Source organism: Penicillium hordei (genome assembly GCF_028827395.1).
Source record: "Penicillium hordei strain IBT 12815 chromosome Unknown utg000005l_segment0_segment0, whole genome shotgun sequence".
NCBI classification, from domain to species: Eukaryota; Fungi; Ascomycota; class Eurotiomycetes; order Eurotiales; family Aspergillaceae; genus Penicillium; species Penicillium hordei.
In genome coordinates this window covers 3753952-3768271 of record NW_026623146.1, presented here as the reverse complement: position 1 = coordinate 3768271, position 14320 = coordinate 3753952, and the positions used below count along the sequence as shown (strand labels likewise).

General features: G+C 48.1%; 5 protein-coding genes across 5 annotated transcripts; 2 read left to right on the top strand and 3 right to left on the bottom strand.

Annotated features, from left to right (window-relative positions):
• Positions 1 to 206: 206 nt before the first annotated feature.
• Positions 207 to 1181, bottom strand: N7537_010262 (uncharacterized protein; the record flags this gene model as incomplete). The annotated part of the gene is made up of 2 exons (XM_056901316.1): positions 207 to 797; positions 1053 to 1181. 2 exons carry the CDS (start codon positions 1179 to 1181, stop codon positions 207 to 209), a joined length of 720 nt encoding a protein of 239 aa, XP_056749984.1.
• A 550-nt stretch (positions 1182 to 1731) lies between these two features.
• On the bottom strand, positions 1732 to 5285 carry N7537_010261 (CDC5/polo family serine/threonine-protein kinase; the record flags this gene model as incomplete). Its single annotated transcript, XM_056901315.1, has 3 exons — positions 1732 to 4417; positions 4472 to 4914; positions 4974 to 5285. The coding sequence occupies 3 exons, from the start codon at positions 5283 to 5285 to the stop codon at positions 1732 to 1734; spliced, it is 3441 nt and encodes a 1146-aa protein (XP_056749983.1).
• Positions 5286 to 8660: 3375 nt separating this feature from the next.
• Positions 8661 to 10516, bottom strand: N7537_010260 (Amino acid/polyamine transporter I; the record flags this gene model as incomplete). Its single annotated transcript, XM_056901314.1, has 4 exons — positions 8661 to 8838; positions 8891 to 9002; positions 9069 to 10242; positions 10292 to 10516. The coding sequence occupies 4 exons, from the start codon at positions 10514 to 10516 to the stop codon at positions 8661 to 8663; spliced, it is 1689 nt and encodes a 562-aa protein (XP_056749982.1).
• A 912-nt stretch (positions 10517 to 11428) lies between these two features.
• Positions 11429 to 12325, top strand: N7537_010259 (OPA3 family protein; the record flags this gene model as incomplete). Its single annotated transcript, XM_056901313.1, has 2 exons — positions 11429 to 11488; positions 11543 to 12325. 2 exons carry the CDS (start codon positions 11429 to 11431, stop codon positions 12323 to 12325), a joined length of 843 nt encoding a protein of 280 aa, XP_056749981.1.
• A 322-nt stretch (positions 12326 to 12647) lies between these two features.
• On the top strand, positions 12648 to 13652 carry N7537_010258 (uncharacterized protein; the record flags this gene model as incomplete). The annotated part of the gene is made up of 4 exons (XM_056901312.1): positions 12648 to 12927; positions 12988 to 13020; positions 13074 to 13471; positions 13536 to 13652. 4 exons carry the CDS (start codon positions 12648 to 12650, stop codon positions 13650 to 13652), a joined length of 828 nt encoding a protein of 275 aa, XP_056749980.1.
• Positions 13653 to 14320: the final 668 nt, after the last annotated feature.

Here is a 14320-nt window from a genome sequence, read left to right as displayed (position 1 = left end):
TGAGCCCTTCGCCTCTCTCCGTAGTCTCCAAGCCCTCGACACCATCGCACGATATTGGTGATAAGCGGCTTCAAATCGACCTTCCCCAACATCGTCATCTCCAATGCCAGCGTAAAATCCCCATTCCCACACTGGAAATACCCCTTAACAATAATCTCATTTTGAAAAACAGTCAAAATAGTAAAATTGACACTCCGATCTCCTAATCAAGTGTGAACAAACAAGCCGCCAACCCGAAGCAAGTGAACAGCCATCTGAATGCACAACTCAGCGCCAATAGCCCCAATAACAACATCAAATCCAGCATACCAAGCGTCAAAATCTGACTCCAAAATTTGAAGCCATTCCGCCATTCCGACAATATTCTCTTCCGCGGTCAATGATTCCTCAGGAGAAATCAAGAACAGAAACCCATCATGCGCTATCCATTCTAGAGCAAACTTCATCTTCCTCGAACTGGAATCGAGAGGCATTATGACAGTAGCCCCAAACTCGCGCTCAACAGCAGCACAACGGAGCCCAACGGAGCCCAACGGTCTCGGTCCCAAAATAACAACTATATTTCCGGGCTGGACACCAGCCTGCCGCACAGAATGTACAGCAACAGCCATTGACACAACAAGCGCGGCTTCACTAAGCCCAAGGTTTTCTCCAAACTGAATCCCATTATCCCTTATGATGTGGGAAATTTTGTAACAGCAATGGGCTGGAACGTTGAAGATCTTCGAAAGAGTGCCATGCATATGCGGCGGGTCCGCAGCGAAAATTATGTGGGGGCGGATATTGTATTTGCCGCTCTTGCATTGCGCGCAGATTCAACAGGCAAATCCTAGCTCGATGGCTATGGCTAATCGTCACCTGGTTTGAGGGTTGTCACGGAGGGTCCGATGGCGTGCGCTATTCTGAGGCTTTGTGGCCCGTGAAAAAAAAAAGATCCACAAGTGGACGTGGGTGGTTGAATTTGTTAGATGGGGCAAAACAGTCCAATTGACATTGTGGTGATGGAGGTTTATGGGAGCAGGCATATCTGGGGTTTGAGATATTATACATACATCACTTCCGCCCACGCCGACGTAGGCGATGCGGATTGTCACATCGTTGGGATCTTCGGTTACTGGTATCGGGCGTGTTTCAAACCTGGCATCATCGGGGCCGTACATGAGCCAGGAAGGGTTCCCCATGCTGGAGTTTGGGGGGATGGATGGTTAAAGGAGCGTAGGTGAGAGTGTAGCTATATGTAATTTATGGTTTTATGGGAGTTTATCAAACCAACGATGCAATTGTACACTGTTGTTTGGATGCTAGTTCAGGAACTCTTTTAGGGATGACTATAGGTATTACCACCCCGCACCATTGAAGCAATTTTGTTGGGCCGTAGAGGTGAATGGAACGTCAGAGGACATTCGATCGACTGACAGGGAAGATGCAGTACAATACGCATGATGCCGAGTGTTGGAAGGGGGTCTAAGCGTACGGGCTGCCAAGGTCGAGGGTCATCACATAGTGTAGTGATACAATAGAGTGCGTGGCATATACATTGCTGCAAGTAGCCGAAAGAAACAAAAACGGTGTTGATCAAAGATTATTGACAACTTGGGATGTTGACTTGAAACATTCGTGATCTCGTATCACGACAATAAACATAAAGTATAACACCAGAAACAGACACAAAAGGTCGTGACATCGTAAAGTGGACATGATAAATAGCAGAAGGAGAAAAAACAGTATCAATCAACGACCAAGTGCACGTAGCCGGTCTTTGAGTAGATCCATTTCTTTGTCATATTCCATCCCAGCTGGAACGTGCTTTCGTTCCCGGTCACTATCTTTGAGCATCATGGACCGATAGTGACCATCCCCATCCGGTGCTCCGACAGTCACCCAAACAAACTTCGTTCCGGGGCTATTGGGCTGCGAGCGCTCCTGCGTTCCTTGCCAGAACGCTTCGTCGGGCAGGGATTCATCAGCAGAAGCAGAGTCGATCGGCGGTGGACGACCTCCAAGTCGCCCGAACTTGATCCAAACTCTGAGGGTATCTTTTATGAAGGCGATTTTCTGGATGAAGGAGTTCGCATCGAGGATATCCCGGATACGGTCTTCGGTCGAATTGATAGAATCTCCGTTCGCGATGCTGAGGAACGTGGCAGCCTCATCGGAGGCAACGGCGCGAGTGTCAAATCCTGCTGGGTGCATTTTGCCTTTTGCAGCGAAGAATCGAGCGGCGGAGGACGAGAGATGGTAGAAGTCGATCCAGGGGGATGAGCTACGCGTGCGGCCGGGGGAGATCACTAGCTTTGTGTGGTCGGGGAAGTTGAATTGGAAGGCTCCATCTCCGAAACCCCAGATGCCAACATTACCCAAGCGCTGGTAGAACTTGACAAACTGGGCACTGTTGTGTTCAGGCAGGTCTTCGTCCATGATTCCTTCGTCACCATGTCGACCGAGGGCTCCGATCATGTATTTGCCGAACTGATCCACGAGTTTCATGCGCTTTATTTTCTCTGCATCGGCTCGTTCAACCTCGTTTCCTGTGTTGGAGCGAAGTCTCATTGCCTTAGAGGTTTTAACATCGAAGAGTGAGGGCGGGATTAATGCTCGTCGGATACCACGGCATCCTAGCAATTCATCGTCACGGTTCTCATAAAACTCAACCAAGTTTCCAGTGCGAGGAACTAATTGATCAGCCTCAGAGTAGTAAATCGGTTGCTGTTTGCCATCAGCGACGCTACGCGCTTTTCGGCGGATGTGTCTCTCGCCATCTCGGACCACGACGCTCGTCGCCGGTTGCCCATTTTCTCCCTTGAAAACACATCCGACACTGCCATCATCCAGAACATACCCAATACCATAACGGTTGGTGTAGTCAACCCATTTGATGACATAGGCATGAGGCTGTTTTCGTGCCCCCCCTCTGCGCCTACTTGGTGCATGGTTGACCAGGTTGGTCAGCATGAGACGCAAGTCAGTGTTAACTTCGGTCAACGAAGTTCTGGGTAGAAGCTTGGAGGCATCCTCTGTGTGAAATAGAGGGCTGAGCCCTAAGCTAGAGCGTGCCCTGCTACCAGCTGTCTTGCTGTTAGAGCGAGCGATACCATTGGAGTCTGACCGACCAAGTCCATTAGATTCAGCGGAAGACTTCGACTGTGCCAGTGAAGATCGAGCGGACTCTTCGACGGGGCCATCTCTCCGTCGTTCGCTTCGTCCGAAGCTAGGGTTAAGGTCTGCTCGGGAGGTAGACCGTAGAGATGTCTGACGGGTGACCATGTTTCGCTCGTCCAGCCTGGCGGATGGTTGCCGTTCTCTGGTTGAGATGGAAGGCTGCATCAACTCCTGGTCAGCGGCTGCCAATCTGCGAGACTGAGAGCGTGTTTTGCCTACAGTCAGGCCAGATGGCATGCTTGTGGATTTGGCTAATTGTGGGGCAATATCCTTGTCGTTGCTACGCAGTGTCGTTGCTTGAGACGCAGATACCATCCTTCGTGTCCTGATAGGGCGCTCTGCCAGGCCTCCACATGGTACTTCCGCAGCTGAAAGAGGTTTCGGCTCGGCTTGTGGGATATCTCGATATGGCCGAGACAAAAAAACGGCGGGGTCGCTGATTCCAGGTGCCCGGCGGGGAGAGATGGGAGGCACTCGAGCTTGCTGGCGTAACGTTGCGGCATGGCTCTGTCCTTCCATTCGGCGCTGTTGAGCAGCGGCAAGAGCGGCATTGGTACGGGATGCTGCCATAGGGTTGGGACGAATGGAAACACTCCGCTGAGACATGGTGCTGCTGTTAAGCATTGACTCCTCGCTGCGGATTACCTTTCGGGAACTCTCCACGAGACACCAGTCTCCTTCAACGTCATGGGGCCATCGGTAAACATAATCCGGCGACAAGGGTATTATGGGTCGTAGACCTCTAGAATCCTCTACATCACACTCAGAAAAAGCCGACTTCGAGCAGTTTCTCCCAACAGATTTCCGAGCCGTCCCGTCAGGTTTGCGTCCTACCCCGCAGAGTGAGTAGAATGCAGCTTTGCAGGAATGATATCGCTGGGCGGGGTCATCCACCTGGTACACATAGGCGCGGAGCTTCTCATCCGAGTCCAAGCCGTATCCACTTACCACCGAATCACCTTGAGGTGAAGCGTCCTTAAGCCACAGTGGTTTGTTGAATCGGCATGAGGGGTCCAGTTGACGAGGGATGCAGCCATCGTACATGTTGAAGAATGGGTGCTCAACAATGTCATCTGGGTCTGGTCGCTCCTCATCCACTAGGTTCAAACAACGACTGACTAGATCTTTTGCTTCCTCGGGGATGTAGTTGCCGGAGTCTGATTCTTTGGGCCAGACATAATTCAAGTTCTGGACTTTCTTGTAAACCTCATCTTGCGTTTTTGATTGAAATGGTAAGTGTCCAGCGAGCATGGCAAAGCTAAAGCGACGAAATTAGTTTAACGATTTCGCAGCAATATCGCGGCGTTCTTACCATATTACACCAACGGACCAAATGTCAACTTTCTGTGTATGGCCACCTTTGCTCTTGTCCAAAACTTCGGGAGCGATATAGTTTGGTGTACCGCACAGCGTATTCCGTCGTTTGGCATCTTTGTCGGACAGAATCATAGCCGCCAGACCAAAATCTCCAACCTTGATGTTCATGTTGTGATCGAGGAACAAGTTTCCCATCTTTAGGTCACGATGAGCGACGAAACGTTTGTGTAAATATTTCACTGCTGCGCAAAGCTGAATCATATACCGTCGCACTTCTGGCAAGCTGAAACAGCGTCGTTTCCGAAACATATCCATCACAGACCCATTTGGACATAACTCCAGGACCACGTAGGTGCTAGATTCGAATGCGAATGCGCGGTAGAACTGGACGATAAAAGGATGGCGCATTTTCGAGTGGATCTGAAGTTCGGTTCGAAACTGCCACAAAAATTTAGGTACTGTCAAATGGTCGGTCTCTCTCCAGAGGTTCGGCATACCTTCTCCTCCATCTTTTTCTGGGGCATCGCTGACTTGACGACCTTCATGGCGTACACACGGCCATTGCGAGCCAATGAACCCTCATAACAAACTGCAAAACCGCCTTTCCCCAAGAATGCACCTATTGAGTATCGCTCCCCGCCATCCTCCGGTTCTGAGACTATTGACGGTGGAGGATCGGCGTAGCTTTTGGACGTCGCAGGCTTTTGCTTGTTACTTGGAAGCACAGCATTCTTCTCGAATGCTTTACGATCCATGGCCAGCTTCGGTTTGATCATCTGGTTCGTTGTGCGCGGGGAGAGGGCCTCCATTATTGGCGGGTAGTCTTTTTATGGCAGGCGAATTAGGATAATATCTGTAGCAGGCGTGCAGCGGAGGGGGTATCGAGCGTAAAAATCATTAAAAACAGCGACCATATGATGGTCTGAAGGGTATCAAGTTCCGGCAATCTTTGTATCCCTGCAACAATCAAGTCAGAATTCGGTCCACTGTCGGGAACCCGAAGCACCTCTCAGTTGAGAACGCAACATAGGAAACGAGAGATGGAACTTACCGAAATGCAAAGCGCTAATGAAGCAAAACTGTACAAAGCTCGGGAAGCAAATAACGGCGCCTCAATCGAGGGTTGGGGGAGGATGAAGAGTAGAAAGAGTCAGACCACAACAGTTTGCTCAAAACGGTAATCGATAAACACTGGCCGTTGGCCCGCAGGTCACGTGAACACCCTCGGCCTTCCCCACGCATTTCCATTGTCTTAGGTTTTCAATTTTTGTTTAGAAATTAATTACCTACATATGTAGCTTTATCTAAATTTACCAATATAGTCCGTTTAGCATTAACCATTCGGTTGAATCTATGTGCGTTGCTAGGGCTTTATATTTGGTTCCGTGGGTTACCGCGATATATTCGAGTTTGTTTACTTGACGCCAAACCTTAAAATCTTATTTTAATAGTTCACAAACCAAACACAATACCCTTGGAAAGTAACATGAGAGTATGAATATTCAGTAACTACTCCCTATCCGTAATGTGTTCATGATTACATACCATTGAGAGATCTATATAGGCACTCGAGTTGCGTGCTAGGTGGGTATGCTTTTAAGAGTGGATCCTGCAGTAGGCCCTGAGACAGACGCTTCATGTTGTGTGCCGTATACTTTGAGCATGAAGGGCACTACTACCGCGTCTTGACACTGAATTTCCTCCAACTTAAACCCTCCAACAATAAGCACGGTGTGGAAGATCATATCCCAGTTTGACTGGGAAATCTTCCATCGGGCTATCGTGGTTGTATGGAGGAAATTATTCTGTCTATGCTCCAAATGATCGACGTAGTGACGAAAGCCATGGAACGGTGCCCTAAGTATTAATTTACTCTTTGTATTGTATAATTAGAAATTAATAAAACATTCGAATATGAAAGAAAGATTATTAATTGATATATAGGTCCTACTTTAGGAGCTAATACGCTCCCTTAGTCTGAGGAGTAGCGATATTCTTAGCATAAAGATATCAGATGGCGACGAGGGAAATCCATACTTTTGGCCTTCGCGTATTCCGCGGCACAATCCATTTCCCCTTCGTATTTGAACTGACAATTCCATAATTACCTGGTATTTTAGCATTTCTGGCACCGTAGAGCCACTTCTTCCATGCTAGCACTCCGTGCAATGAACGAGCAGGTATCATATCACTCGTCATAGTGGGTGGAGGCTTGTGCGTGGGAGCAGGCGAGCTTCCCAGTAGCACGTCACTGACAGGTAGTCCTAGGGCCGGGCTTACAGAACGGACGCTCATATGCAAGGACCTTCGTACTATCAATGGCAACACATTGGATGTAGTGGAGGTACATCCCCTCGGTGCTGAACTTGGTAGAACGTAGGATCGGGTTTATCAAGGTATTAGGGAAACCAGTCCTCAGGCAGTTCGTCTAGTCAATCTTAGGGGCGTTTTAGAATTGCCCGGCCTGAGAGTTATGCATACTCTCTCCGAGAGGTCGACCCCTCGTCCGGCATTTTCTGCATTTCGGCGAGGTCGTTCGATCTTATCGTCGATCAAGTTGTGTACGTAGTTTTAATCCCCGCAATTGTTTACTAACCATCGCTTCCCATGCGTCAAAACCGCCACGGGAGGTTAGCCGCGGCGTGATCTTGTAAAGTGTAATGTGTTCGGGGTCCGGTAGTTGGTATGCTTGATCCAGTGCATCCCTCTGGGATGTTTCTACTGCATCCTAATCATCGTCATCTGGAGCTCCGGTTCCGTACAATGGGGTTGTGGTGACACCACTGTCGTTGGTTACCATCTTCGTCTCTCAATTTGTACGTCGTATCCGATAGTTTTTCTGGTATCAGATGATATTGATGTTGGTTGATCTGATCTTCTGTAGACCTAGATCCCGTTGATGATTATAATTGGACGACCCAAGGTGTAGATCGTTGTCGAATGATTGGATGAACCCACAGCTAAATGGCCGCATTGCTTGTAGAAGTGGGAAGATCGAGTTTCTTCCTGTTATAATCAATTAGCTCGCGAAGCTAAACGCACCCAAGTTCCAAGACCAGAGGTACAAACGGCTCCAAGCACAGAAGCTTCAGGGCGAAATGAGATATAGCTGGATGTTTTGTGATACCCATGTCAAGGATAGGTACATACGCCAACACCACGAGCACTGTCACGGCCATGGCCCCCCGCTATTTTTCGGGCGTTGTCTATATCAATCCCCTAATAAAGAAATACTAGCTAGTACAGATAGTCAAAAAGCTAGAGCAAATTGAACTCACCTGAGCGATATAATCGTGCCATTTATAAACATTAATCGATATGTTTGTGTTTGTAAGTATATGTAAATATGACCTATGCGCTCCGGTCGTGAAATATGTTCGAGAACATTGTAAGCCCAAATGGCTGTGTAAATCATCTCTCAAGTACTGTTCCTCGGGGTAGGTTCCCATAAGAGCCTTCATATCCTCACCCAGGTAGGACCACATCCATGTCATAATTCCAAACTAATACTAAGTCGATCTCACTTCGATTTAACTTCTGGCACACCGCAGTTCAGCTGACCGTGATACCCAGGGTGTTGTCCCATTTCATATATGTAGTCACGTATTCACTTGATGGATGCGCTGGGGGGGGGGGGGGGGGGGGAGAGGAGGAAAGAAATTGAATGTAAAGTGCAGTAGGAGGGGTTGAAGACACCCAAAGAAAAAAAAAAAGGCAAGTGTAGTGCATGCTCGAGAAGTTAGCCTATCTAGCTACACAGTCTACCTGTGCCTTGACTGATTCATGTATAAAGACCGCATGCTTCCTTCAGATCCTCATGTGATAGCACGTAGGTACCCTGACCCTGAACCATGGCGATAGGTTGTAGATATGAATGATAAAACTTGATGGGGCGGAAAAGAGCAGGAGAGAAACCAAAATAGATTTCTGGCAGAGTATATATACATTCTACCAACATGTAAGTAACTAACTAGCAAACAAGGCCTGACATGTAAGACCCCAATGAAAGCAACCTGACACTGCATGGAACTGCGAGAGCAAAAGGAATTCCATGGATGTCATTATTATGTTAATTATATATAGTAGACTAGCTGAAGATCTATCACATCTCATTATCCTGCCTCTAGCCACAAAACCTCTTGAACAAAAAATAGGCCGTCTCCTAGATATTGGTAGGATGCATATCAGCCCCAAAGAATATTCATCTTTGCCCATATGCTGTCTTTCTTGATCGGCACATTCTCCGGATCATTGTTGGCTTCGTCTATCGCTTGTTGAACGGGCACCAGATTCAGAGGAATAATCTCTGTCCGGCGGATCAACTTATAGCCTCCGTACGCCAAGAGAACAAGTGGAATATCCCTGGTGTCAAGGTTAGGAGATTGGATTTAATGTTGCAAAGATGAAGACCCACAGATACGATGAGACAAATGAGGCAGGGTCCCAATTTCCAGCGGTGAAGACTGCGAATCCTCCAGTAAGGAGAATGACGACACAAGAGACCAACGCGAACCAGCTTGTGTATCCTTGGTAATGTCAGTATTGGAATCCCTCAAGACCTGTTATGTTAAAATTGGGCTTGCGATACATACTGGTGATGCGATTATGCCACGGCAACTCTGTTGGTGATATGCCCTGTTTATCCAGCGCTTGCAACAAGCGAATATGGTTGAAAGCGACAGTAATCCACGAGACTAAGGTGCCAGCCGCAGTCAAATCGACAAACCACCAGAAGACATTCATGGCGTTGTTGGAAACACACATGTAAGCCAGGAAAGAGAAGGCAACCTGTAGCAATACACACATGTACGGCACTCCCCACTTGGTGGTACGCAGGAATATCTTCGGAGCATGGCCCTTGACCGCAAGACCATATAACGTTCTTGTTCCCGTGAGAATACTCTGGTTCGATGCAGACCACGCAGAGGTCAAGCATACGGCATTCACGACAGAAGGAATAGCCTTGATGCCTGCATCGCCGGCGGCAATGACGAACGGACTCGTAGCCGCAGTGCCAGAGTCCGTTCCAAGACGTTTATCGGCGCTAGATACCAACATGCCCACGACCAGCACAGTGGCGACGTAGAAGATAGACACTCGCGCAAATACCCTTTTACAGGCCTTGGGAATATTCTGTCGCGGGTTTTTTGTTTCACCGGCGGCTGTGGCCAAAGATTCTACACCTGCGAACGAGTAGACTGCATTGGTCATGACAGCCCAGAATCCGAGGAAGCGCCCCAAAGACCCAGTAGCAATATACTCAACGAACGGGCCAGGGTCTTTCCAGTAATGGAAACCTCGTCGGGGCACACCCGGCACACCACCGAGATCAATGACAAGGCCGAGAATGACCACGAAAATCACCAGCAGGATCTTAAGAATGGCGAAAATGAATTCGATCTCGCCATAGACGCTGATCAACGAGACGGCAACAACCACAGACACCACTATAAGGATAGTCACCCAGACGGCGGCATTAATATCCGTCCAGTACTGGATAAGTACCACGCTGGCAGAGATCTCACTCGGAACGCTGATAAAGCATCCGTAAACAACATTCCAGCCGACCGCAAATGCCAGCGCAGGATCAACCAGGATCTCTGCGTGTCGCACAAAAGAACCAGTGACTGGTAGCAGGGCTGAGACTTCTCCTAATGCAAATTGAATGCAGCAGACTACCAGGCCGATAAATAAATAGCCTAGCAGGGCACCCAAAGGACCACCGGTGGCGATCGAGCCACCCAGACCGAGAAAGAGACCCGTACCCTACATTAGGTTAGTTATAAAGTTGCTGTCTTCATAATGGTTTGCATACAATTGCGCCCGCAATGGCAATCATCTGAATATGGCGTTGCCCCAGACCCCGGATCAAACTTTGGCGTTCATACTGGGTAACAATCTGCCCATCGTCGACGATGGCAGCGCTCGATGGACCCGACTGTGGGGTCAAGTGCTGATCTTCTACATCGTGAACATTTTGAACAATGTACCGACTCCCTGTCTTGGTAGAACTATCTTGGTCCTCGAATACCCCTGCCATGGTGTCGTTGCAGGAAACGAAGTCTTCCAAACAGAAAATATTTCCACGCTAGAGGGGCAAGTAAGCTAATCACACCATTTGACTGGTCGATGAGGGAAGGCTAATTTTTGGCTTATCTGCCTGGGTTAAACCCAAGCTTTCGCGTAACAGGAATTATATATTAAGGAGGGACATCCAGCCGAAAACTTGAAGTTGGCGGGTCTCGAGGGTAAGGGGTCAAATTGAGATAACATGCATGAGGTGATTGGCTCATTGTTGATTGCGGAATGTCGCAATTTCAACGGAAAAGCAATATGTATCGGAAAGGGAATGACATGCAATAGAATTGTGCAATATTTACTCTGTACAACATACACACATGCGGGAAGTCTCCGAGCTGTTATAAATTCCACATGTGGGTTTCACAATTTAACTACTGGAACAAGAACAAGGCTAGCCCTAAGTGAATCAATGCCCGGACATAGTCCGTCTTTGGACATAACTATTGGTACCGTACAATATATGGAATAATATCCATTGCTCGAGTGCTATCCTCATGCTGAACCTTTCTCCAATGAAACATGTGTGGAATATAGTTGATCTCTGTAGTTATAGAAAGAAGTAGGTCTCACATGGTTTCCGTGACGTTCAACGCTTTTATTTATCTCTCACCTTGAAGTATGGGAGGGGAAACAGTGGTGCAAAATATTTTGATATGTATAAATCCCATATTCAACGTGTAATTACATCAAATTCCACGATGCTTCGGCAACTGGTATTGTTACTGACGTTGGAAGTAAGCCTCCTATGGTCGCTGGTACCTCTTCCTAGGCGAAAGGTGGTGCTGAGTAATCAACACGCGCCGGGGGGTTGTACCGCGGAGGTAAGAAAGTGACTCAAGCTTCATATGCTCACTCTCTCTATGCTCCAACCATGTCGTTAACATTGAAGCTCTCCTCCTTGGCAATCCGGACTTTGTCCAAGCCCATCGCTGTAAGCTTGAATCTCGAGCTCAACCCTGCCGAACCTATAGGCTGACCCACACAGTCTCAAATCAAAGCCCAGGCCCGTGAACATGAACGCTTTCGCAAGATCTGCGTCTCTATGGCCCAAGCTCTTCACCGATTCGATATGCGTCTCCGACTAGGCTCTATACGTGATACTGCTGCCTCCCAACGTCAAGCCGCCGCCGCCGCCGAAGCTCGCAAACACAAGCCTACAATCCCCACTGTTCGAAACGCGGCTGACACGAAAGCCGCAGAGGATGCAGAGGCCAAGGCCAAGGCTGCAGCAGAAGAGGCAGCCAAGCCCCATCACTATCGTATCCGCCCCCTTTCCGAGTCTAAAGCTATTGAGTCCGGTGCCAACTTCATTTCCGAATCCTTCCTCTTCCTTGTTGCTGGAGGCCTGATCCTTTTTGAGTCGTGGCGGTCACGGAATAAGGAAAGCACACGGCGGGAAGGTGTGGAGGGAAGATTGGCAGATCTGGAACAATCCGAACAGGCGGCACGTGAAGCTCTGGTGGCACTCGAAAAGGAGCTGCTTCAGCTAAGAGCAAAGCACAGCGAATTGCCCAAGTTGTCTACCCAGAGGATTCTGTCTCCTGAGATCTATCAACAACCCGCAGTGTCGGATATGCCGGAAGTCCCACAGGGGTGGCTCTCACGCATTTCCTCGTACATTTCTTTTGGTCAAGGCGCTGAGACGCCGACCCAGTCTGTGCCTAATAGCCAGCCCACAACAGAAAATGTTGCACCGAGAACCGAAACTCCGGACCAATCTGCTGCATTGGCTAGTCAGACGCCATCATCTGCGTCGAAAAGCTCGTGATTGCTGATTTCGATTGATATTCGTATCATACCTAGCGATATCCTATTATATAAGGTTAGGCGTGCATTTGCTTTTAAATTTGATCAAGATACCCCATTGAACAGACTACTAGAAAGATTACAAGGAGCTGTTTTGTTTTCGAGGGTAGGGGTTGCAAGGCGGAGTTGTTGATATTCTCCCCGCTCCTTCCCTGAAATGTACATACACACATCACGTCCATAGAGGCAACAACTCTTCTCTTTGATTATTCTCTCTTTCACCAGTCCTTTGCACCTAACGCTTTTCTTTTCAATCCCTTGTTTCTATTATTTCCCTCTTTGCTATGGGTGCTCAATCTCTTTCTTCTGACAACCCTCCCTCTCCTCGCTCTGCTGCAAGCCCGCTCAATTCATCAGTGCCATTTATCCCCGTATCTACGCTAGCTCCTCGAACGACAGATAGTGACAGTTCACAATCTAGCTTCATGTCCGCGGCCGGAATGACTACGACTACGCCTCCGCCAACGCTTGGCCTTCGGGGTGAATACAACCCAGAACTTCGGAAACGCGATGAATGGGCCAGGCTGTCTACTACCCTCACTGCTCTTGGGACAATGAAAGAAGGTATACCACTCTCATCCATTATCCGTTCACACAACATTTGGAGCTGACCATATCCCCTAGCTTCACCAGTGCCCCCGAAAACAGACTTTAGTTGTGGGTTCCCTTCACTCCATTGGAAAAGGTACAAACATTAACCCCCCTTCAAGCTCTGTGGGCTGCTCGAGATGCCGACTTCAGCTTCGAGCTTATCTACCAGAACCGCACCCTGTCAACGTTCGACGTCCTTCACCAGATACACTCCATCAAGCTCAATGTGCTTTTGTTAACCCCTAACCGGCTGAATGTAACCACGAGACATCAAACTGCAACTGCAATCCAGAAGTTTACTGAAGCCAACAAGAACTCATTGGGGGTTATTGTGTACTTGATGGATGCGAGATCTTCGGGCAACGAACAGATTGACGCAGTGCAGTCTCTCGGGGCACTACACCACTGCCTTTCATTAGGCTTCTCAGAACCTCCCCCTGTCCTTGTTGTATCTGACGCATCCTACCTCCTGGATTGCATAGGTGCTTACATGAAGAGTGCCTCGCGCGCAAACCCGGTGGGTTATAGTTGCATCACAAGGCTTGGCTTCTATTGGTCATTTGCTCATTTATCACGATTAGATTCCAGTCAACACCTCTGGAGATAAAACACTGTGGCCTAAATCGCCTGTGCCTGCGCCTGCACCTACATCGTTTCCGCCTTCGAAATTCTCGTTTTCAGCCCAGCTCAAAAAGTGACGCTCTAGGTACATACATTCCAGAAGACCGGTCGCTTTTCGAGACGGAATTTCTTCGATCTCAGGGATTTACACCCAGGGAGAGTCAGCACAATATTCTATGGATGAGCGGTGGACCCTTTTCTTGACCAAACATGTATGATTATCATCCAATCCACATCTCCATATCCTTTCGTCGGCTTTGTTGGTGCTATTTCCTATTAAATGTTTGTTCTGCTGCACGGGGACCGACAAGTCCAACATTTTACTTCAAGGGGCCACATAAATTTAGTCGGTTTCTTTCTTCATAGTCTTGCTGAAGAGGTTAACTCCTGATGTTGTGAGTCTTACTTTAAACAATATGGATAAACGTATCCCTTGTTCATCTACAAGTTTGCCCCTTATATCGCTATCATATCACTACCTTCAAATCTTTACCCTTGATTTGGCTTTTCATCGTACTATATGAATGTACCATTTGTGCCCATGAAACACTGATATACAGTATCCTTCATGAGTTCATTCAGGACCCCATAAAAACCCACTATTTATGACAAATCAGATTATTGAGCATGAGGTTTGCGGCCATAGATGTCTTGTCTTCCAGATGTTATATAGTTATATAACTAGCCACCAACCTCTCAGAATCAGTTCTTCTACAATTAAACAATGAACAGCGAGATTTCATGC